The sequence below is a fragment of the Homalodisca vitripennis genome, chromosome 6 (genome assembly GCF_021130785.1).
Source record: "Homalodisca vitripennis isolate AUS2020 chromosome 6, UT_GWSS_2.1, whole genome shotgun sequence".
In the NCBI taxonomy this organism is placed as follows: domain Eukaryota; kingdom Metazoa; phylum Arthropoda; class Insecta; order Hemiptera; family Cicadellidae; genus Homalodisca; species Homalodisca vitripennis.
Window position 1 is genome coordinate 14,639,856 of NC_060212.1, and position 26,051 is coordinate 14,665,906.

Here is a 26,051-nt window from a genome sequence, read left to right on the forward strand (position 1 = left end):
TAGATTCCATGTGGTCTAAAGTCGGTGGCATATTTCTTTCGTTACGTTTTATTATTAATAGGTTCTTGGATACTCCATCGTATCGGTTTTTTACCAATCAAATAATAAAATGAGACTTAAAAATTATAAAGTCCACCTTGGGCTGGAGGAAAGTCATACTTAATCAAGCTACTGTCCTACTTTTTAATACTCAAACATATTATTTACAAAGTACTTAGTGCACTCAATTGTGCACCTGATGGGCCAATGAGAATACCTCTAAATCACACTATATTTTGTAGTTTAGGTGTCTCTGATGTTGAAACGATGTAAAAATAAATTTTAAGCTTCTTCATCACCGACTTATATTGGATCTGTTCAGACGAACATGACTCCAGATTCCAGGAGTCAATTCTGTGACAGCATCAGATTCCAGACACTGCTCTAAAAGGAAGGTGAGCAGGAGCTAAACTCAATGTATGGCTTTCTGCACCAGTAAGGTAAGGAATCGCTTTTGTATGCCCATTTTCCTACTAAGTTTAATTCTATGTTAGTACTTTGACGAGTTTTTGGAAAATATAAATAGAGTATTTGGGTTTTTGCATTAACATGCACTGCTGAAAGTATTTTGCATTAACATGCACTGTGTGCTAAACTGCTGAAAGTATTCATAAGAACGCTAATATATCCAAGGACTGTAGCCTTGAATTAACTTGCAGATTGACACATAACGTAGCTATGATCTGAAGGGTTGATTCAATGTGAATGTCAAGTTTAGTTCTAATTAACCGAGTTTAGCGTCTGAAATTTGACACTGTCACAGACTTTGGTTGCTCCTCCGTGTTTAGAGATTTTGTAGTCTCTGATGTTAAAATGATGTAAAGTTTTTATTTGAGCTTCTTCGTGCTCGACTATTTTTATATATCCAGACAAGCATGACTCCACATTCCAGGAGTCGTCTGTGACAGTACAAAATTCCAGATGCTGTACTAAGTGGAAGGTGAAGTGGAGATAAACTCAACATTCACACTTCAAACGGGGTTTCAGCAACAGAAACAAAAATTTACCACTGGACTACAAAAGACAGATGAATTTAGGTTTATAATCGCTTTGGTTCCATTAACTTTAAAAGATAACGGTACTGTTACTTGGAAAAATAACAACCATCCTCAACATTGTTTTGCAGGCCATTTGAGTTAGTTTTTGTGAAAGAAAATGCCAAATTATTTTGATCTGAAGAATTGAAAAATAAAAGTAATTTATCTTGTATTGAAATTTTTGTAGATTCAATCAGTCTTTTTATTAAATTATCTATGTTACCTACTATGCTATAAGAAAGTATCATAAAACATATTATCAGATAGAAATTCGGCAGTGAGGTGTTACATTTGTAATTCAAATAATAATACATTCAGATATTGCCAAAAAACCTGTTGAAGCCAAACATTTTCAATTTGGACTGTCAACAATCCGTCTTTGGATCCAATGCTTTGAATGGCTATACACATTGTGTACAGACGTCCCTTCAAACACTGGCAAATAATGGAAAACGCCAAAGAGCATTTTGACTTCACTAAACGAAAAATTCAGTCAGATTTTCAAACGAAAATGGGAATCAATGTAGAGAAGCCAAAACTAAGAAAAAGTTCCAGTGTTGACATTAATATGGCTAGGAGGTTCTCTATCAATGCTGAACTCAGTCAAGTACCTGGGCGTCATCCTTTGTAAGAGTCCTGAACTTAGAAAGGGTTGTCCAAAGTGAAATGGTCTTTGATACAATGCAGACATGTGATGGGTGGGTCTTGAGGATTTAAGCCGAGGCTTTTGTATTGGCTTTATGTCTACGTGTAGTGAAGGATGTCCATGGTACGGCACATTTGGTAAGTATTTTACTCCAGCACTTAATTATAATAATACTGAATCTAGTCCTGACATCATTTAAGATGGGCCGAATACTTAAATATATATATTTTAGTTTAAAAACAAAGTTTATATATATTTTTTTTTATTTCATGCCTTTTTTCTGCGTTTCTTGTTATATAAATAAAATATGCCAAATTGTAAAAATATATAAAATTATGTGTTTGTTACATGTAAAATTTATTGAGATATAAATAAATAAATAAATATATATATATATATATATATATATATTATATATATATAGTATTTATTTTGGAAATTTATCAAATTATTAATATATGTGGAAACAAAACAACAATGTATGTGTATGTGTATTACAATGTATGTGGAATTTAAATTTTAAATGCTAACAAATTTTAACCTCCACGTTTGTATTTGTAAATTATAGTTCTAATATATATTTACACATGTTTTTCTTGAATTTTCCTCTCAAATAACTTCGGCAAGAAGGGATTAAAAAATCTGCATTGTAAGCAAATGGTTGTTATCGAATAAAAAGTTTCAACTGAAGTGAATTTATCTTTAATTTTCATTATTTACAAAAAGTAATGCTACAGCAGCATTATAATACAACAAATAGAATTGATGAAGCCGGATATGGCAATAGTAAAAATTTCATAAATGATATCACAAAATTGTGGAAGTTTTTGGATGAATAACCAATTTATATTAGAATTTTCACATTACGACCAGGAATGATTCCAAAATTTTCAAGTCACACAGCTAAATCATAAAAAATGCATTTATGGTTAAATTGTTGTAAAATAAAATCTCTTCAAACACAGTGGCAATTATGATTATATATTTACATTTCCGAACTTCATCAACTTATTAACTACTGATAATACAAAAAGGGGTTTCAGTGGTTTTCAATCGGCCCACTTCATGAAGACTGAGTCTCAGAGCTCTCTGCGCTGTCCGGTGGCTTTTCTGCGTACTGTCTGAGGCCTTCAGCGATGCTGGTCTGATGGTAGGTGAGTCCGCTGACTAGCTGCGACTGTGCTGTGTTCAGAACGCCCACTAGCCGAGCTCTGGCAGTAGTTAGGTCCTTCACATCGCTCAGCGCTCGTAGTTGGCTCACACTCATTAGTCGGTCCTCCTCCACCACTGCGGCTGGAAACAGTTAGTTACGAAACTATGATTTTACATACCATGCTACATAACGTATCATCCTGAACAAGCAACACCTGCAAATGTTGAGTTTAGCTCCAGTTCACTTTCTTCTTATTTATCTTTATAATTAATTACAATTCAAAAACACTTTATAAGAATTATATCGAAATGTAATATTAGAGATCCATCACGTCCTTTATTTAACCAATTAAAAATACTCCCATTGAGATATTTATATGTGTACAAAGTGCTAAATATATTTTATGACAGAAGTGGAAATTTTGAGCAAGGTGGGGAATATATATTAAAATTGAGAAATGCTGATAATGTATTTGTTCCAAAACCTAAAAAAACTTATTTTGCCAAAACTTATTAATTTTGGCACCTAGGCTATTTAACTACGTGCCTTATGGTATAAGGAACTCAAGTGAAAAACAGAATTTCTTTTAAATTGAGAGTTTGGCTTTTTAGTTTAGATAGTATTGAAATTTGCTTGTAAATATTATATAAATTATTATTATTTATATTTTTGCATACTTTCTTACTTAATTTTTATGATCTTAAATTATATTATTTATTTTGAAAACTATGTATTTTCTTTTCTTTTATTATTGTAAAACACCTTTGACTATTATATTTTGTTTTTAGTAATATTTATATAGACAGTTTTATTTAGAATTAAAGAATAGGGAGTTCATCAGAAAGTACGATAATAAAACCGATCTAAAATATTCATTTAAAAATTCAAAAATGGGACCTCATAACAAGCTCTGCTTTGGAGGCTCTGTATTTTTCTTAAAGACAGTTAAAGTTTATGTTATTTATATTATTGTTTATATTTTGTTACAATATAATATGTTATATTTTAAATATTATTATGTGTTGTCTTAAGGTCAGACTGAGCACGAGAAAGGCTTTGTTATACTCTATTTTGTTTTCAACATCTTTGTTTTTGTACTTTGTTCAAATTTGAAAAGAATATTTTCAAGAGGATTATTTTTTTATCTGTCTGTCAAACAAACAAAATCAGATCTATTACTTGCTTTGAGAAATCAATTTCTTTCTTTCCTTCTTGTCTTACATGCAGCGTCTGAAATCTGATGTATTACTTGCTTTGAGAAATCAATTTCTTTCTTTCCTTCTTGTCTTACATGCAGCATCTGAAATCTGATGTATTACTTGCTTTGAGAAATCAATTTCTTTCTTTCCTTCTTGTCTTACATGCAGCGTCTGAAATCTGATGTATTACTTGCTTTGAGAAATCAATTTCTTTCTTTCCTTCTTGTCTTACATGCAGCATCTGAAAATCTGATGTATTACTTGCTTTGAGAAATCAATTTCTTTCTTTCCTTCTTGTCTTACATGCAGCGTCTGAAATCTGATGTATTACTTGCTTTGAGAAATCAATTTCTTTCTTTCCTTCTTGTCTTACATGCAGCGTCTGAAATCTGATGTATTACTTGCTTTGAGAAATCAATTTCTTTCTTTCCTTCTTGTCTTACATGCAGCATCTGAAATCTGATGTATTACTTGCTTTGAGAAATCAATTTCTTTCTTTCCTTCTTGTCTTACATGCAGCGTCTGAAATCTGATGTATTACTTGCTTTGAGAAATCAATTTCTTTCTTTCCTTCTTGTCTTACATGCAGCGTCTGAAATCTGATGTATTACTTGCTTTGAGAAATCAATTTCTTTCTTTCCTTCTTGTCTTACATGCAGCATCTGAAATCTGATGTATTACTTGCTTTGAGAAATCAATTTCTTTCTTTCCTTCTTGTCTTACATGCAGCGTCTGAAATCTGATGTATTACTTGCTTTGAGAAATCAATTTCTTTCTTTCCTTCTTGTCTTACATGCAGCATCTGAAATCTGATGTATTACTTGCTTTGAGAAATCAATTTCTTTCTTTACTTCTTGTCTTACATGCAGCGTCTGAAATCTGATGTATTACTTGCTTTGAGAAATCAATTTCTTTCTTTCCTTCTTGTCTTACATGCAGCGTCTGAAATCTGATGTATTACTTGCTTTGAGAAATCAATTTCTTTCTTTCCTTCTTGTCTTACATGCAGCATCTGAAATCTGATGCTATCACAGACTTACTTGTGCACTTATGCACAATAATTGTACTTCTGAATTACACTACATTTTGTAGTCTGGGTGTATCTGATGTCGTTTTCAGCTTCTTCATTCTTCGTCACTGACTATTTTTGGATCCCTTCAGGCAAACAAGACTCCTGATTTCAGGAGTCAAGTCTGCAACAGCATCAGATTTCAGATGTTGCATGTAACAGGAAGGTGAACTCGAGCTAAACTCGACATAAAATTCTTATTAAATAAACCCTTCCCACCGTGGCTGCGTTATGTGTAAACAAGACCTCATAAACACATCCAAGGGATATTCTCATTATTTATATCTCTAAAATCAATTATGTTTTTACTTTAATAGAACAAGCTTCCATGCTTTTTATTTTCCAAAATGTAATTTATGTATAAGAGAATTTAAAAGATTTTACAATTTTTATGATATACACAATTATTATTATGCATGACATGCTGATGACTTAGTTCTACATACAACTACATTAACGTAATATAGTAAAAGTCATAAAACGTTACAAACCAATCTGTTTGACAAACTTCCTGAAGAATGAAGAATATTATAAGTTAAAATCTTTAGATAAAAAATTCCCAAATGGCTGACTACTCAAGCCCTTTACTCTGTTAATGAATTTCTCTGAGCCCAGAGGGAGGTTTCAATGTTTAGTTTATCCTGACGTTTACAATGTTTATATCTCTTTTTACACTGTATTTTTATACATTATATATATATGTAGGTTTTATAGCTGACTTTTTCTATTCTGTAAACAAAATTACGATAAAAAATCTATTCTGATTCGAATTATATTAAACATATATATATAAAACTATTTTTCAAGAATAGAAATTGAACTTTTTTGATGTGCCTAAAATCTCTAAAACAAAGTAAGGCATAAAAGAAAAATTTATTTTCTATTAATACAATTTTAAAAATAATAATCTTAAGTGTGTGCCTAAATTTATGTCTACGAGTTTTTAACACCTGAAGAAGAGTAGGCCTATAGATTCCAATCCTGCAAACTTAACGTTATATTTTTGTAACATTGTACAATGGCAAATGTCTCCAATCCTGTTATAAAAACTTTCAAATCATCCATCTTAATAACGAACTTTGGCAAATGTCTGCAATCCTGTTATAAATCCTTTCAAATCATCCATCTTAATAACGAACTCGAAACAAACAAAGTATTAGATGCTAACTATGAGCACATGCATTTGACGTAGTTTCATCAAAAGGAGCAAATACTATACGGTAAATAAACAAAGAAAACAATCTTAGCCTCTTGGTTAGACAATAAATGCAGATGGATCATGTTTATTGCACGTTTCAAAGTGAGATCGACCAGCACACTGATTTAACAGCTGGAAAGTGTGTTCTGTAAATATCCCATGATGCTAGCCAGTTCTGCAGTAAAATTTACCACATTGTAAATACGACAATAAGAGGATTGCTATTTACGTTCTGGCCTTGGTAACACTGGTTGTTACTAGACACCAGCTGACGTTTCCAGTGCAAAGTTCACATTGTTAAACATAACCTCAACCAAACATTTTTTATTTCACTGTTGTTAATATTAACACCAGGTTGAAAAATGTATCTTAAGTGAAAATGAAATGAAATTGTGAACTTTTTTGTGCAATTTTTCATAACATTCAACGTGGCCTGACACAACAATAGGGCACAGATGAACTTAATTCCTTATATGGTAATAATGTTCAAATGTAATGTGCAATAAAGACTTTGACTTTGACTTTGACTAAAGCACCTTCTACAGCACCGTAAAAAACTGGTGTAACGAATTCAATCACCACCGATGATCACTCCAGGACGAACCCTGGAGGTCGTCCAACATCGGTTGTTGTGAAAAAAGACCGATGCTGTGCATGAGCTGATAAAGCATGATCGTCATGTGACATATCGTGAGATTGAGGCATTTTTTTAGGCATTAGTATGACAAACATCAATAAGATTTTGCATGTGGAAAAGGTTTGTTCGCATTGGATACCGCACAACCTGACAAACACTCAAAAGTAGGCTTGTGTTGGTTGGTGCAAGAAAATGTTAAAGAAATTCGCTCAAGGTGCATCAAAAGCAGTTTATAATATCTGCACAGGTGACGAATCATGGATATATTCATATGATCCTTTAAAAAAACAGTACTCCACCGCAGGCTTAAGTCCAAGACAAAGCTGTAGAGATGTTTTCAAGAACCTGAACATCCTGACGGTCACTTCCATCTACTCCTAGATACTGTCCTTTACTGTGTGACCAAAGACCCCCCTAAACAAAGTGACGTGCATGAATACAACACCAGATATGCAGGAAACTATGTGCTGCCAGGTCACAGAACAGCCATGTATGAAAGGAAACCATTGTATGCAGGAGTGAAGATGCTAAACAAGATACCAGACCACTTGAAAGCTGGAGGCCCTGTGCTGATGAAGAGGAAGCTACAGAGATGGCTGGTAGACAAGGCTTTCTACACCCTAAATGAATTCTTTGCTTGGGGAGACCCCACATAACACTGAAGAAGCTTTTTCATTTCACTTTGTACCTATTATACTAATTTGACTTAAATTTGACGCTGTAACATTTCTTGAAGAAATTGTAATAAAGGATATTGTCTATTGTCTATTGTCTATGGATCTTTCAAGATGAGCCAAATCCAACCAAAGTTATTCGTGGAAGAAGCACATCAAAGCAAATGGTTGCCTTGTTTCTTCGGCATTACTGGTCATGTGGCAACTGTGCCGTTAGAGCAACGTAGGACAGTCAATTCGGAATGGTACACCACTATTTGTTTGCTAAAAGGCTTTGAGAAAACTTCGGGAAAAGACAAAGAAAAGATGCATCATTCTATATCATGACAATGCGAGCTGCCACAGATTGACTGAAAAATCTACTTTTTGACAGGGCAAAACACATTGAATTGATGGGTAATCTGCCGTACAGCCCTGACTTGGCATTTAATCACTTTTTTTTGTTCCCGAACATCAAGAAAGAACTTTGTTGGCAACGGTTTCCTACACCTGAAGAGCAGTTGTTGCATTAAAAACCCACGTTTTAGAAGTACATGAATTGTAGTGGAAAAGCTTTGGAAATCCGTTCAAACGCATGCACAAGTGTATCAATCTTCATAAAGAATATTTTAAAAACAATAAACCGATTTTGTCCTTAAATTCTTGTATTTTCATGCTTAGGCCAGAAACGTAAATAGCAGCCCTATTACCATTTAACAATAAAAATGCCAGTCAGAAAACTGCTGGGCTGGCAGTTCCTTTGAGTTGTTGTGCAGAGGTTCACTAAATCTGTTATACACATGTGATACTTAAAATTCAGTATCACATGTAGTAATCATGAGTTTTCACAGTTTATGATTATGGTAGAAACATAATAATTGATGACTATAAGTAAGTCAGTAATGTGTTATTTTTACACATTATTCCTAGAACACGGATCCAAGAATAATGGTTAAAATTTTCTTTAATAAATTCAAAATACATAACAGTTTGAAAACTTATTTCTCTATGTAACAATACACAGAGAAAACACACAGAGTTTTTATGTATGTTATAGCTCTTTAACTAATTACAGTCTGTATATCCAGATTTATAACAGCACATTTAATTTTTTTTTTTATTATACTTATATTTTTAGTCATGTACACAAACAAAGTGATATAATTCAACAAAATACTATTTAATGTATAGCATGAATTAAGCAATAATATGATAAAGTGGTTGATTCAGACTTTGATAACAAAAACTATACGATACCTAAGTTAAAAATAAAAATGTATTTTACATATAAAAAAATTACACAAAAAATAAATTAAGCAGGTTGTTATAAATTTTTTTTTTTTAATCGGATCACAATTAATTATAACATACACAAAACTGAAATTTTTATTGATGCAAATTATAATTAAATTCACAAAATAAACCATTTGGAATTTTCCCCAACAAATTGTACAATTTTACCACTTTGATAGCCGGAGGGAATCTTGAGTTTTGTAAGTGTCTTTCTTTTATTTTAAAATATATTTTATGAGAAACATAATACTTCAAATATGTTCTAAAAATAAATATATAAGCTTATAACCTCATCTTTAGATTGGTATAATGTATTTATTTGTGTTTATGTTATTATTAAACATAAAATCATGAGTTGAACACAAGTATTACATTTTTCTTAATGATTTCCATTTTTACGGTTAAGAGTTTAAGATTATTTCAATCTTTTTAACCCCATTGTTCAATATATTGAATACATCAGACTGTGGACTCTTGCTAATATGCCCATTGCCCATTATACAGGACATCTCCATATTTTAATGTAGCTGGCTTATGAAATTTTCAAATGCCACCAGTTTTGGTATTACAATGGATGAACAAACCGGCTGCATGCAAACACAACAAACCTTATTACTGGGAATGTATTTCACAATTTAGGAGACAAGTTTAATTATCAGTGTCAGCTATCAGACGCCGTCAGCGTTACTCGTTCTTCACTGTTCATCAATTGTAATTTCGTTGAGTCTGAGTGATTGAAACCGTTTATCGTGTGAAATTGTTTATCTTGTTAGTTAAGTATACGAAGAAATTTCCTGTGATGAACCATTCGTATAAGGGGTAAGAAAGATGTTCATAATAATTGCTTTGGTATTCAAGAGTTCTTGGAATAACGTTGTTTTAAAAAGTATAAATATCATACTATCTTATTGCCTTTATTACCTTTGTAAGAAATATAACAAATTTCAATGTTAATTTACAGTACATATTTTTACAATTTCTTAACACTACTTAGACTTTAGTGTTAATGTGTAAAGAAGAGAAGGAAACAGGATTTTTCCGGCCATTTGCCATTATTTAAAAAAAATGGCCCACTCCTGTTCCCTTCTTTTTTTGCTGCCATCTTGTTTCTGCCATGACAATCGCCATTTGCTATTGGCTTCTGGTTCGACAAAAGCAGACCAATTGTGACCTGTATTCTGCAGTTCAGTTTTAATAATTAGTGTTGTGTTTAGGTTTCTATTAAGTGCATGTTTTAGAGTTAGTGAGTTAGTGACACACAACATGGTGGTTGTGATTCCTGACTTACACGTGTCACAACGCTTTGGTATGGTTTGTTTGTTTTAAACTAGTTTGTAATTATGTGTTAGGTTAGTTATTTACCTGAAAAAGAGATCAGATTGCAGATCTCGAAACATAGTGTTTTTGATTTTAATTTGTATCACTGAACGATGGCAAATGTCCGGAAAAATCCTATTTCCTTCACAATCCTTCCATTTAAAAAAAAACTTCAAACAACTATACCTCTAGTATCAAGGTAAGTTCTTCAACTTTTTTGTAAGTAAAAAATAATGTGTTTAATGTGTTACACACAATTTTTATGTTTCTTAGGGCTAAACAAGAAATTGTATTAAACAATATTTTTATGTATACATGTTTAAATTACTTTTTTCATTATATTTTTCAATTCGATATAAAAGTATACTTACTTATATGAACAATTAAAATAACACAATATTATCTTCAAGAACAATAAAATTACAGCTTCTACTCTACACCATGAACCATTTTCTTCCCTGGGCTTTTCGGCAAATCCATGGAAAACTGTTCATGGGTGTGGTATGAAAGTGTTACAAATTTTATCACTGTACAATCGATTGACAATATTACTCACCGAGATATTGCTGACGCAACTTCCAGCCACCTTCAATAGTTCACTCACTTTGGGCTCACTACAACTATCGATTGATGATATTACTCACCGAGAAGAACGTGCTGACGCAACTTCCCAGCCACCTTCAACAGTTCACTCACTTTGGGCTCACTACAACTATCGATTGATGATATTACTCACCGAGAAGAACGTGCTGACGCAACTTCCCAGCCACCTTCAACAGTTCACTCACTTTGGGCTCACTACAACTATCGATTGATGATATTACTCACCGAGAAGAACGTGCTGACGCAACTTCCCAGCCACCTTCAACAGTTCACTCACTTTGGGCTCACTACAACTATCGATTGATGATATTACTCACCGAGAAGAACGTGCTGACGCAACTTCCCAGCCACCTTCAACAGTTCACACACTTTGGGCTCACTACAACTATCGATTGATGATATTACTCACCGAGAAGAACGTGCTGACGCAACTTCCCAGCCACCTTCAACAGTTCACACACTTTGGGCTCACTACAACTATCGATTGATGATATTACTCACCGAGAAGAACGTGCTGACGCAACTTCCCAGCCACCTTCAACAGTTCACACACTTTGGGCTCACTACAACTATCGATTGATGATATTACTCACCGAGAAGAACGTGCTGACGCAACTTCCCGGCCACCTTCAACAGTTCACTCACTTTAGGCTCACTACAGAACACCATTTCTGTGTGAGTTATGAACAGAGGCATCACAGAAATGTACGGAGTTCCCTCCAATGCCATATTCACTGTATGTCTGCCAAACTTTTTAAGGTACATCCCCTCTTTTCTCAACTTCACTTCAGCCTGAAAATTTAACAAATACAATTTTAAAACCCAACACAAACTGGTTAATTTATTTTATAATTCAAAACTACAAGTTACATAACATTTTAGTTATTCAAAACTTATGTATTTATTTATTGTAATATATTATTCACTCTAGATCTATTGTTTTTCATTCTTTATGATTAGACATGTATATCAAATATTTGACATTGTCATTTGCATCTTTAAATGTGCTTACCAACAATAAAATCTTGAAACCTGACTCAATTAGGTAACTATTGATATTGAGAACGTAGAATTCTTTATGAGTACCTTATTAATAATAAATCGACTTAGTGTTTGAATTTTCTGTAGGTAGTATCCCACTTTTATGATTATTAACAAAAATCTGAAATTTTGTTTGGATAAACACTCGCAGGAATCATTTATTATATCAGTAATCAATCTCATTCTTTACCATATTTTCACTCTGATTTTCCCATCACTTAACTTTTATTACACATATACCCATATACTGCCATGATAGACATGAAACATTTATCATGTAGTTAAAGAGCAATAAATAAACAAAACAGAATACAGTAGAGCGTCAATAAAACAAAAATATTCATATACTGAACACTTGCTTTAAAAGTGTGCACACTTTAAAAATGTGTACTATTTTTCACCTCCTAATGTGCCTTGTACAGTGTCGTACTATAGCGTCATCAGGGACATTGAAAGAAAATTTAATTTAATTTAATTTCTAACTATAGAAAGCAAACTCAAAATATTAAATAGACTTGAAGGACATGAAAATTGCTTGTCTTTAACAAAACATTATAGAGTGGGTAAAGCTACCAACTCAGATATAAAAAAAATAAAAGGTAGCGTTCTGACTTTTGCTTTAAAATTAGTCTCACAAGTCAGAAAAACAACAAGAACCGCAAAAGAAAGTTTAATAGAAGGTGCTGTGTTTTTACAGTTTTCTCAGAGATGAATACCATATCTGGAGCTTTGATCTGTGGCTCTACTTTAACGATAAGTTAGGGGGTCCAGTGACTTTAACGCCAGCACAGGTTGGCTAAAAAATGTTAATTTCATCACGGGACAAGGGGACTAAATGTTCAAGAGGAGACCTTTGTCTTCTGACAGGTCTGCCACAGAGGATTTCAAAATAAAGTTTATGAATTTTTTTTCTACCAATGGCTTTAAGAGATATGATGTTTACAACTGTGACAAAACTGGGATAAACTGGAAGGTTCCACCACGAAAAATCCCTTGCCTCTCTTCGTAAAGCTGTTGCTCCAGTATTGAATGTTAATACGGAGTGTATTACAAGGATGGTCTGTGCAAGTGATAGTAGAGCTAGTGGAGACCATGCGTTAAACCATGCGTTTCCGTTATTGATTATTGGAAAAAGCATAAAACCAATGTGTTTTTAAAATGAGACTCAGTTGCCAGTTAAGTACAGAGCACAAAAAAGATTCTGGATAGATTGTGAAATATTTGCAGACTGGTAAAAAAATATTTTTATATCAAATGTTAAGAATTTCCACAAAGAACAAATTCACGGAAAAGTGTTTCTGGTTATGGACAATATGCCAACGCATCCATCTGTTGAAGTTTTAAATCAGATTGATAAGAGATTAAAAATAATCTGGGTGTTTCTTCCACCCAACATTACGCCGCCGATTTAGCCAATGGATCAGGGTATTATTGAAAAATTTCAAAGAATGGACAAGAAACAAACGCTGAATAGGCATCTTTTGACGGAATATAATGTGGAAAGTGAAGTTCAGTTTTTAAAAAAGTTGAACTTAAAAGACTTGTGCTACATATTAGCAGATTCCTGGAACTTACTAAATCAAAGAAGAGTTAATGAAAGCGTGGAATAAACATTGGCAAGAAAATAAACAATCGGGTGATGACACCGAAGAAAATTAGTCTGAAAAGCCTGAAGAGTGTGAGACATTTCTGGCTCTTAAGAATGCGACGGAACCGACACTCTGGAATAGATCTCAATAAAAATTACATGGATTACAAGATCCTGGATGATAACCGCATCGTAACTTCATGCAAGAGCCAGAAAATCAAGTAAGCAGTGACAGCGAAAAAGATGCAGCAGTCAACACCGTGCCTTCATATTCTCAAGCGTTTATCATTAGAGACAGTAATGTCTAGGTATGAAGCACAGCCTGAATGTAGTTTAGCTCAGTTCCTGCCACTCAAGTAAATAAAGGATTTTACCTAGCAGGGATCACTTCTGGCTGGTTTACACCTTCCAGTTGAACCCACCACTGGGCACAGCAAAAAACCGATGTGTCACTTCAATCTGGGCAACCTTATGGATGTCCAGGAGCGGCACATCACTAATCGCATATGTCGAGATTCTGGGGTTCATGGACAATTCGATAGGTCTAGTCTACTGTGGGAGATGACTGTTGGAGTTGGTGGGGTTTGTTCCCTAACCTCAGAGGTTCTTGCTAACCTCAGAAGTTCTTGCTAACCTCACCAAGGGTATGCCACCCCCTGCCTATTTTGACTGGAGAGGCTGGTTCAGAGCTGGCCTCCCCTTCTTCCAGGGGGACATGACCTTGAGATGTAGTTCCCTAATTATTCTTCCTCATGGATCTCAATAGGAGGCGGCCCCTACTCCCTAACCTTACCCATCCTGAATATCCTGTCACTCCGGAAGCAGCGCAAAGGTTCTTACAGGACTAAGTGCAATTTATAAGCTTCTGGTCCTAAGAGAATAAAAAAAATAAAAAATAAAGGATTTGGCCAGCAGGAAACTAGTTTCATAACTCACACAACCCTTAATCAGAATGTTTCAAATAAACTATTTTACTTATTTCGTACAGTTGTGTTTATTTGCTTGTGAATACATACATGTATAATTTTTAAATATGAGCTGGATTGTTTCTGTAAAATGAGTGCATTTTTCTACATTTAAAGCTATGAATAAATCAAAGTACAATATGTATGTGCATACATGAGTACGTAAGTGTTTATCATTTTTACCCTACCATTCTAAGTGTAACTAGGAATTTGTAGGTTATGTTTGAAAATTGGAACAAATCGGAATTCTGGACTCCCTCTTCAGTCAGAATTAGTTTGAATGTTTTACGCTCTACGGTACTTGCATTAAGACAGGGAGGTGAAATCGGTTGCCAATCAAATAATCTTGGATTACTAAAGAAGCCTTAGATGTAAATAAAAATTAAGTTACTTACCTCAAATCTGTCATCAAATCTAATTGGATTGCAGTGAAAAAATGCAATCAGTTTTGAATTTAAAAACCAATTTCTTAAATCCTTAGCCAAGAGACGTTCATACGGGTTATCCTATAAATGAAAAAAAAACACATCAGTACGCCACATATGAGCCCCTAACTGATTGCAGTATAGTTTACAAATTACCTAAAATATAATCTTAAAGCTTTATAAATTTATCTAATAATACAAACTCTAATTTAGCCCTAAAACAATTATTAGTCTATTTCATAAAGAAATTCACTGATGTGGTTAGCTTGTTAGTACAAGTATTCCTTTCAATTGTATTAATACTAATAACTAATACGATAAAACACGTCTTTTAAACACTATTTTGGCATTATTTCATAATATATATATCTGAGATTTAATAACTATACACATAATCAAACAAAGGACCACTGAATTACACCTTATTTATTAGTATTAATCTGATTTACTCTATCAATTTATGTATTCTGTGACTCGTGATGGATAGCAGAAGAGGTAGCAAGCAAAACAAAAACAAAGTTCTTTTAAAACAAACGTAATAACATTTTTTTGATAATGAGAAAGGTTAATAAAAAGTCAGTAATTTCTCAAATAATCGCACAAGAAAAAGTTTGTTTTTGTTCATTGTTATACTAACTTACATTTGATTGTTCAATGAAACTCAAATCTAAGCTACATGCAAGCCAATCAAATATCCTGATATTATTATTGGTTATGAACCAACCCAAGGCATGCTGTGCTCCATCCTGCATGAAAATGAATTCTTCACCTTCCTTGTATCCTCTATCAAGATCTTGAGGGCGCTACAGCTCTCATATCTTTAAGCCGTCCAAACTCCATTCATAATAGTAACCAATGCACTTTTCTCAAGCAAGAAAATTCCTCCCCATACTTTATGAGATAAAGGTTAGAGTGCACGGAGAGCAAATCTCTCTCATCTTTACACCCTATTTCGACCATCATTTGTGTATAGAGTGAATTTGGACCAATTCGTGAAGAGCACTCTATGCCATTGCCTGATTCTCCAGTTTCGATGAACACTAGCAAATTCATTTCTGGCATTTTATGTCTCTTTGTCAATCGTGACACTCTTACTTGGTAACAGGAGTGCAATTCAGATTCACTGAACTGGTTGCGAACAGTTTGTGCATAAATCAGTGTACCAGTAGTATGTCTTAGGTTACTTTGTAATGTAGATACTACAATTTGACAATTTCTGAGTGCTTGCAGTCGTATATATATATATATATATATATATATATATATATATATATATATATCAACAAATATAAGCTTCAATCAACAATGTGGCTCTACGGTGACCTTGCCCTGACCTTCTAGTGGAATTTTCAGTTTCTAGGTACCCATGTTGTTGGCTGGTGATCACTTGGGATACCTGAAAACAACGGCCAACTTCACGTAGTCCAAGGCCATCTTCCAATAACGTCACTGCCCGGCACATGTCAGTATCACAAAGACAACATCTAATGGATCTGTGGGGGGTCCATCTTCACTAAGAAAACTGAAGGGTGAAGAAGAACACGACACTAAGCAATTTCAAACCAATACGTTTGATCAAAGATCAGGTATACAATGACGATAACTTCCTTGGTAAAATGTTTGCAAAACACAAACGAAAAGCAATAAAAGTAAACAATGGCAATATATAGGCCATCCTTATCACACTATTAGTTTGTGATGACAACATGAACTTTGTACCGGAACTAAGTTAAAAAGGGATCTGACAATAGAGTGGTCCTTTGTTTTTAATGTTTTATTTATATGGGGCGATAATTATTGAACATGATTTATCATCATCCTTGAACAACTTGTGTATATTTAAAACAACCGGAAGAACATGTTGAGAGACTAACCAAGCTCTTAATGTTATTTGTCAGGATGGAGTTATAGATTTTATAATCTACTGCACATGTTGTTTCCAGTGACCACCTCTTAATCGATTAGGTGTCCAAAATGCTGTAACATCCACTTCAATAACAGTAAGCAGTTTCAATGTAAAATGAAACTTCTTTTATGTTTTATTTATCAGGAACATTACACATCAGGTATTAAAACACAGTTTGTGATTCTTTTTAGAGTAATGGTGGGGTTTTAATTCGTATTTGTTCAGTTTGTAGCTGTCTCAATAGTAGACTACATTTGAATAATTCACTAATATTTTAGTTTTTTACCACTCTGCTATACATTGTGATCTCTCATTTTAAAACTTTTTGAAAGACAAGAAATTCTGTGAATAATAAATTGAAACAAGAGGAACGGTTTGGAAGTTGTCTGTTAATAAAATAAGTTACATCATTAAACTTTGTAATGAGGTGTAGTTTTTATTCAAAAAAGAAATGGATAATCCGCACAGTTTTTATCATAAAATTACAATTTTTTAATTAGAAGTATGTCAATTATTGATGAGCACTGTTTCTATATTCCTCAAGCTTGAAAAACTTATCAACTTGTTTTCTGAACTGTTGAGATTATTCGGAACAATCATCAATATCATTCTTTGTATTACTCAGATTATTGAAATTGGGATTTGCAACCTATTGTTTACGAGGTACAAAAGTATCCTCGGAAACTCAAAATAGTCTCAGAAAGCTAACTTAAACATTTAGTAATTTAGTAAGGCCAAACCAAAACGAAACCAATACGAATCAGAACTAAAACTGTGATTTGCTAAATACAATTTTATTTGTTTGTATAAAACAAATGGTATAATTATGACCTAAAAACAACGTAATAAAACCCTGCAAGGTGTATTTTTTTAACACAGTGAGCAAACAAGTGGCTTTGAATTTGTAATAAAAAAGAATTTGAACATGAGTCACACTAGTTTTGGTGGTACCAAAAGGATAAAATACATCCAACAATAATTATTTCACAAAACTTATTTTTCTCACTTACACATAAATAACAGTTATATTACTGTCACAAAACCAACTAAAGATATTGAAAGTTGCCACTTTTAACCAAATAGTAAGTCTGCGTATGGTAGTTGAAGCTGATTTAACATAAACACATGGCTCCTGCCCAATAAGTTTTAAGTGTCTCGAGCTAAAAAAAACACATTGTCTGAAAAAAAATATATTGGTTCATAATCTTAACCTTTTTGGTTTGTTAGGAGAAATTCTTTTATCATAATTTCAAGACACTAAGTTGTGAGCTTAATTCAAATTGGCTTTTGGCTTCTGGCCCATAAATGAAAAGCCCTAGAATTATCTTGGAATTATGGTGATAAGAACATTTTTATGAAGACATCCAGCTGATTAAATGAAACATTTAATTGTATCAGTTATACAAGAGATAACTCATCCAATTCTATAATTTGAGGCACGGAAAAGTGAACGCTCGGACTGCCCCCGTGGGGTTTAAGGCTCAAGTAGTAAATATTTTAGTGGTAACAACCAAAGTTACGTGGCAAAGCCCTGAACATTTGAACTACCTGAAATAATCGCTCGGATCTCACACACCTCGTCCGTACGAATGATTTATGTCCTGTATAACTGATACAATCAAAGATGACTTGTACTCAGTTGAGTATAAACAATGTTCCAGAGAAGAAACCATACCTCTTCTTTACGCGATCTCTTCAATTCTTCTTCCTTCTCTTTTATGCACTGTGAAACTGAAGGTATGAACCATGCATCTCGTTCACCTCTTTCAAAGTACTTTGGCCTTGTAAGGTGCTCAATTTTAGCTCTGTTGTAATGAGGAGGCCTAGGCTTTTGTACGTTTACTCGAGAGGAATTCCTAACTGTTATTCTAAGAGCTCCTCTGTTGATCTGAAGTAGACCTTAAAACAGACAAGTAAATTAACAACCATAGAAACACAAACAACAGATAACCATTTTTTTTTACAGTATTATTCATTAAACTAGACCCATAACTACCAAGACATTACAAAATGAGAACGGAAACTTTATTTTCCTCACCTCATACTAAGTATTTTAGTCAATATAACTGACTATACCTAAAAATACATTCAATGCAACTTTATTCAGGGGGTAAATAAATTCTTACTTTTAAATTTCTGCTGCATTTACTGAATTTTGGATATCAAGGTTTCTTTTATATTATATGGGATCTTATTCAAACAAACATTCTGTTTAGAAGACATACAAGTTGAAATAAAAGTAAAGGAATGTTTCAAGTATGCTACCAACTCACTGATCAATAAAACAGGCCTACAAATATAACATGATACGTTACTTTTAATATTTCTAATGTCTTGAATTTGTTCTATTCTTGACCAAATATGGATTCAACCTTGACAATAATAAATGTAGAATGAAAAAATGTAAAAAAAAAAAAAAAAAAAAAAAAAAAAAAAAAAGTAAAGAATGTCTTATTTTACCAGGCGAAGTTAGGGCTAAGAAGCCCTCTCTAACACTTAATCTGGGGACCAAGGCGGGCCGCTTGCAAGGACAGGATCGCTCAGCGGTCACCTGTCCAAGAAGCAGCAGCCACGCTCGGCGTTGCTTGATCTGGTTATCTTGCGATAACCGCCGTACCCACATACATACATACCATGAATACCCATGTATTCTTCTTAGCTACATGTTAACCATCACGAATAACATTGGCCAGGAGCATTTTTGATCGGATATTCCAAAATAATTATCGATTACATGAAAGTGGCTGCTGGTGGGGAACAAAAACGTCCTTCAATATAGTACCTATTAACCCTTTGAAGGCCAAGCCATAAATTCATTTGTACTTCTAAACACCCCAGCCATTATATCCAGATTACTTGCCAAAAAGGCCAGCCTCAAAATGGCACTTTTGACACACTCCTACAAACACTGGTGTAACTCATCTATAAATAGTAGTATCTTAGTGATGTTTGTTTTGTTTTATTTAGTAGTATATATAAAAGCATCAAAATATATTTTTGTAACAATTAAACTTTTTTATTATTATTATTTTTATTTATTTTTTTCAAAAAATTAGGATGTTTTTTTTATTTTTTGTGTTTGATTGGTGACAACTAGGATAAAAAAAATTATTTCAAGGAAACCATTATTATTATAAGAAAGTATACATATTTTCAAACAAGTATAGAAAAAATCATATGGATATCTTTAGAAATAAAGTTTTTAGAAATATTTTTATAGAAAACTACAACACAGCACACCATGCGAATCAACATGAAAGTTTGGTATAACAAGTGTTTACCTTGTAACTTCTTGTTTGTCCATAGGCCATGTGAATTACTGTACAATGGTCACCTTATAGTTTTCTCTTGTTTACACAATTGTCTTCAAACACTTTATACATGAACATTTAAAAATGTATAGTAATAATAATTATAGTTAACAAATCTATATACAATATTTACACGGTCTTTTGTGCTTCTTTATGCACATTTGTGTTTATGGAAACACTCTGCATGTACTCCTTTGGTACATTTTAAACAATGCAGTCTTGTTCTCCTTCTTTGATTTTTTGTACTGCAGACACAGCAATTCTTTTCTTTCTTTTCAGGAATCTTATCCATTCCAAACCGACTAAGGGGCATTTGGCCATCACCTCCTCCTAAATTAGCTGGAATGTTCTTAGCAATTAGCCAGTCTTGAGCAAGTGTCTCAATAACATTTATTGTGAAATTCAAACGTGACTTAGGTTTGTCTTTGCAGTTCATTTTGTATAGAATATAAGAATTCAAAATCATTCTAGACAAAATATTGAATGTGATCTTACGCCAATATTTTACGGTACGCCTCTCGTCTAGATATGAATATAACATCTGGTCCGTGGTGTCGATCCCACCCATAAATTTATTATACTGGTGGATCATGTCTGGTTTTGTTTTTATTACCACTTTTGTTCCCTTATTCTTGCTTACTTGTACGTTAGCAGCTTTGCTATCAGAAGACACAAGAATCACCTGACTTTTTTGAGATGACTTCTCTCTATAAGCTAAACCTAAAATTTCCTTACTCCTCATGTATCTTTTATCCCCTACCTTGTATTTTCCTAACAATTCATCAGGGATTCCTCTCCTATTCTTCCTGATTGTACCTGTTACAAATGTCATTTTTGAATATAAATATTCAATTAGAGGAATGGACGTGAAAAAGTTATCAGTATACAAGTGATAAGCCTTGTTCAGATAGTTCCCCATGTCCAATAATTTTGTAACTACAGTAAAAGCTAGACCTCTTTTTCTTATGTTTTCCTGGTCTTCATTGCTTTTAGCTCCTTTATAACAAAAGAATGCTAAGCAATAATTTGAGACGGAATCACACAGCACCCAAAGTTTGATCCCCCATTTGTGGTGCTTTTTGTTAGGCATATACTGCAATAGTTGGGTATGATTTTTGGTTCCAACTAGAGACTCGTCAATGCTTAGATGCTGGTTAGGGATATAATATTGACGGAAAACTCTATTAGCATGGTCTACAAGTGGCTGAAATTTTGCTGTGGGGTCATAATATGGGGTACCGTGTTTTGCCAATTTTTTATTGTCAACCATATGAAAAAATCTTAAAATATCTTCAAATCTATTTCTGCTGAACAATCGAGAATACCATGGTGTAACCTGAGAAGAAGAAGAGCTCCAGTACATATCTATAGAAGGTTTTTTATTCAGTCCCATATTCAAATTTGCTGCTATGAAAGCTTTCATTTCCGCAAAAGAAACTTTTTCCCATACCCTGTTCATTCCACTACTATTTATGGCATCTTGAGCATAGCGGTTGGTCTCGGTAACAAAATTTTCAATAAGATTATTAGTGAGAAAAAGCAGCACATACATAATGGGAGCTGAGTCTGGAGGTGGGCAATGTCTTGGACCAGGAATCTCATTGAATGAAAAATCATGTTTAGGCCTAATAGATGAATCATCATTTTCACTGACAGGAACCCATATTCTTTCTGGAGAATAGGCTAAGTCACTATCATTAGGAGTAGCATTAGTACTACCCTTAGGCCTACCTCTAGGCCTTGGAATATTTGTTACACTAGGGCCTAAGCTAACATTTTGCTCAGAATCAGAACTAGAACTCACATCAAAAAATCTAGGCCTAGTTTGTAGGGGCAGATCAAATCTGGTTTGTGATGTAGACGGTCCTAAATTGGCAGGATCGAACGTAGGATCATCGTCCGTATCGTCCAAGTCACTAGTGCTGTCTTCAGAAGAAAAGAGATCATAATTGGAAGTGTCATTACTAATAGTCCTTACATTAGCATTTTGAAGACAGGAAAACAATGTGTCCTCACTTACAGGCGATGCTTCACGACGTCTTTTGTTACTCATTGCTAAATGTAAACCAGAAAAGAAACATTACTAAACTTCACAGCAAATGTAACATAACCTCACATTACAACGTCTAAGAACAAAACCAAGTGTACAAAGCCACAACGAACAAACAGCTGCTACCAAAGAGAACCGAACATCTTGTTTGACACGTCACTGCCTTCTGAATTGCATCTTTCTACTGAACAAAAAAAAGTAAAAACATTTTATAATAATTATAATAATTTGAAAGGATATATGTTTACGTTTCGTTTGATATTATATTACAAACCGAAAATAAAGAGGTAAGGGAATAATTTAATCAAATGAAGGGTGCCGATTTCTCGGCGCGATGCCGTTTTCGAACTGATTTTTCTATGCCGATATCTCGGCTCACGGCCGTTTCGGAAAAGAAATTCGAGAGCCAGTATATCGGCCCGTGGCCGTCAAAGGGTTAAGTAACAGACAATAATTCCAGATACTTTGAGCATTGGAGTTCATGTCCCACTCTAGAGTGCCACAAGGTTCATATTTATTTCTTATTATTTAAATTAGCCTATAAAACCATGAAAATATTATAACCTGACATCAATTAACTGTGGTGGTTCCAGATACGTACGTTAGCTATATAAAATAGGTTGTTCAACCGAGTACATATACTTAAATTTGACAGTAAGTCCTTGAAATAAAAATTGATACAAATAGGCTTATGTATTTTTTCTGTCATGCACATATCAAAATAATTTTTACAGCAATGCACATATATATAATTTTTAAAGCAATATTCCATACTATGATCTGGAACAATTTCTTAAAATCTATTCTTAGGCCTAGTCACAAGATACACAAGATAACCAATCAAACCTTTTAGCCTTACCTTTAAAAGTAGAAATTGCTACATTTTCCATTCTGACCAGATTTCAATGGCAAAATATTACAGACCAACCAAAGCTACAAAAAATTAATTAATTATACTAACGTTAAAATGTACACATGAACATAACCTATTTATTTAGTATTATTATAATCAAAATTATCCAACTGTTTTTTTTTCTATCTGCATAACTACAGACTCTGTTTTTTACCATGCTGCTCTTTTTTTTCGTCTTCTGCTTACCGTGTAATTTATATAAACTCTTACATTGTGGCTTAAATTACCCATATACAGTTAAAGATTATAGCTGTATAAATAACATAATATAAATATCATAATTCTATATTCAATTATGCATAATTATTTATGTTATTTAAAATACATTTATGTTTTTATGATATGTGTTAGTAACAGAGTCGGATGTATCTACCGATGATTATATGAGACTGATGGTTCGGAACTCGGAATATTGCCTTTTTGTCAGAAGCCCATCAGTCTGCCTTATCTCGAAAAGAATGAGGATAGGGGCTAAAGAAATCAAGAATATAACAACATATATGCAATGTGTGTTATTTTGTCTGTTTAATTATGTTTACGGTATTTAAAAATTTAATAATTATTTTTATGAATTTTCATATTAAAGTAAATGTATAATATTATTGAAGTAGTTTGTATCCTTTTTAAGTACTAACGTCAAATTAATTTCATTAGGACTGTCTACAAATCTATGCCATAGTACCTAAAGATAAATTAAATTACTGATCATTAATAAATTAAAGAACCAACAAATGCTCTGCCATTGAATGTTGATAAAGATGTTTCGGATTTATCATTCAAACCACTATTTTACATTTGCATAGTCATCATATCATCAATACTTTTTTTATTCAATTCATTGTCGTTCATATTGTTTCTAGATCCGTAATTGTGAACGCAATAACACTTTTTGGGAGCTCCCGCAAAATATTGAAGGGACCCTTAAATGAATAATAAATCAAATATGTTTCTTCAAAATGTATTCGGGGATTTTGGTAGGATTCCCAAAAGAGACACTGGGTAGCTGAATGAGAGTGTCATTTTAGTGAAACAAATGACAGAGAACATAATAACAATTAGAAAGAATTTTTATCCAGACTTTATCGTTGCTCATCATTCATATTCCTAAACCGAACATTATGTTTGTTGACAATATAGTGGCTGTGGGCCCTCCTACAAAAACCTTTAGATGCCCCTCTTGAAATTTGTAATACATTAGATAAGTGGTAAGATTATGTATTTTTACATACACAGTTTAAACTCATTGTTTAAACACAGTTGTAAACTCATTTCTAGAAATATGCAGGTGATAATTTAGCAATGATGGAAGTTTAATTCAAATATTATATGATAAACTACCATTATTTATACATTTTCTTCTTCACAAATTATAATTTCTTAATGAGGCCCAGTGCCTTATAAGTGATAGTCTTAGAGGCTTTTGCTGAAACTATATTTTTCATAAGTTAATATAACGCAATAACATAAAAAAATAGGAAGAAGTAAGTTTTCAAAAAAGGTTTCAACAGGAACAACATGGTGGCCGATTGTTCTGTCTTCTGCCGCGATGTAGTGTCCTGATGAATGTCGTGTCTTGTGATGGGCCTATTAATCGTCGTGTGTCATGTTATTTATTTACTCATGTGTTGTCCTATGTTAGTAAATTTAAAATTTTGACGACTTCAGATGGATAATCCTCACTTCTTAATACATCTTGACGCCAGAACCCGACTTGTTAGAATTCGAAACTATAGAAGCGTTTACGAATAAGTGCTTCTGAACTGTTTAGTGATTACATATGTTACTATTAACTAGTGACGTTCACAAGTTTCGAGTTTGAAGAATATCCTTGCCTGAAGATTACAATAGTTCAACAGTCATTCGGTCTAGAACACATCTGGTAACTGCTAGTCAGTATTAATAGACAAGAATTTTTATCGTTTACTGAGAAAAGTGATTTTCAATAGTTAATATTTTTAAATAATTATTCACAACGGACACCATTTGTCTTGGGGGAGAGGGGTGTGTTCCATACCATACGGCAAGACAGGTACTATTCTCAAGATCACAAGGGCCCACATTTGTTTTCAGCCGAGAGTTCCCAATAATGCGAGACCACCCCTGGCTCGGGCATCTGAAGATGATTGCTAAACGAAGACTAATGGTCGTTACCTATGTTTGTCATTTGATCTGGAGGTTAGACATTTTGTTTCTTCAGCTGTAAGAATTTAATTATCTGTAAGAAATTCCTCCTTCCGATACCTTCACTTCCCGACATTGCAGGAGGCCAATCATAACTTTTAAACTTGTATGTTTTAATCTGGTTATAAATTAACAATCATTTAAAATTACTTAATATTTGCAAAAACTTTCTTACGTAAATTTGAACGGCCACTATCTTAGAACTTTTAATTGGTTGAATCCGACAAAAAACTTATACAAGCTTTGTGTAAGTGCTGTCTATGGTTTATTGTTATGGTCTAAATCTATTAAGAATTATCACATTTGTTATCGTTTTTATATTTTTCAAAGTTATTGGTTGAACATGTGCGAAACCTATAACTGATGAGACTGGAAAATTTCTTTTCTGTCTGTCCGTCCGCATAATGTATCGATAACTAATTAAGGTACACACTTTAAATATTGTATGGAGCTTTATTTCTATACAGGCAACATCAGTTTAGATGATAGAGCAAGTCCCTCTGTAGGTTCTGTCTTAGTATAAGCGAGGCCTAACTTTCTAAATTATATATCAAGAACTGATTGAGTTGTATATTTAACGTTTTACTGTTACTCAAGTAGCTTTAAAAAAACTTCCTATGTGTTTTTTTTCCGGCCAACTGTAAGTCTGTATACCATAAGATATCTCGAAGAGTAAATGTGGTATGGACTTTAATTTTTCTTGAAGCTTTATTTCTATATTTGCAATATCCAGTTCGGTGCGCCAATATAATTTGGATTAGAGTTAGAATGACTTATCACTCTGGAAGACACCTCGACACTAATAAGCTGTAGGCTTCAAATTTTCA

General features: G+C 33.4%; 1 protein-coding gene across 1 annotated transcript; it reads right to left on the reverse strand.

Moving 5' to 3' along the window:
• Nucleotides 1–2,408: 2,408 nt before the first annotated feature.
• LOC124364128 (39S ribosomal protein L10, mitochondrial-like) lies at nucleotides 2,409–23,181 on the reverse strand. The gene is made up of 5 exons (XM_046819339.1): nucleotides 22,990–23,181; nucleotides 18,445–18,668; nucleotides 14,834–14,944; nucleotides 11,438–11,636; nucleotides 2,409–3,015 (listed from the first exon to the last, which is right to left on the reverse strand). Exons 1-5 carry the CDS (start codon nucleotides 23,018–23,020, stop codon nucleotides 2,786–2,788), a joined length of 795 nt encoding a protein of 264 aa, XP_046675295.1. The 5' UTR covers nucleotides 23,021–23,181; the 3' UTR covers nucleotides 2,409–2,785.
• Between the last annotated feature and the right edge of the window lie 2,870 nt (nucleotides 23,182–26,051).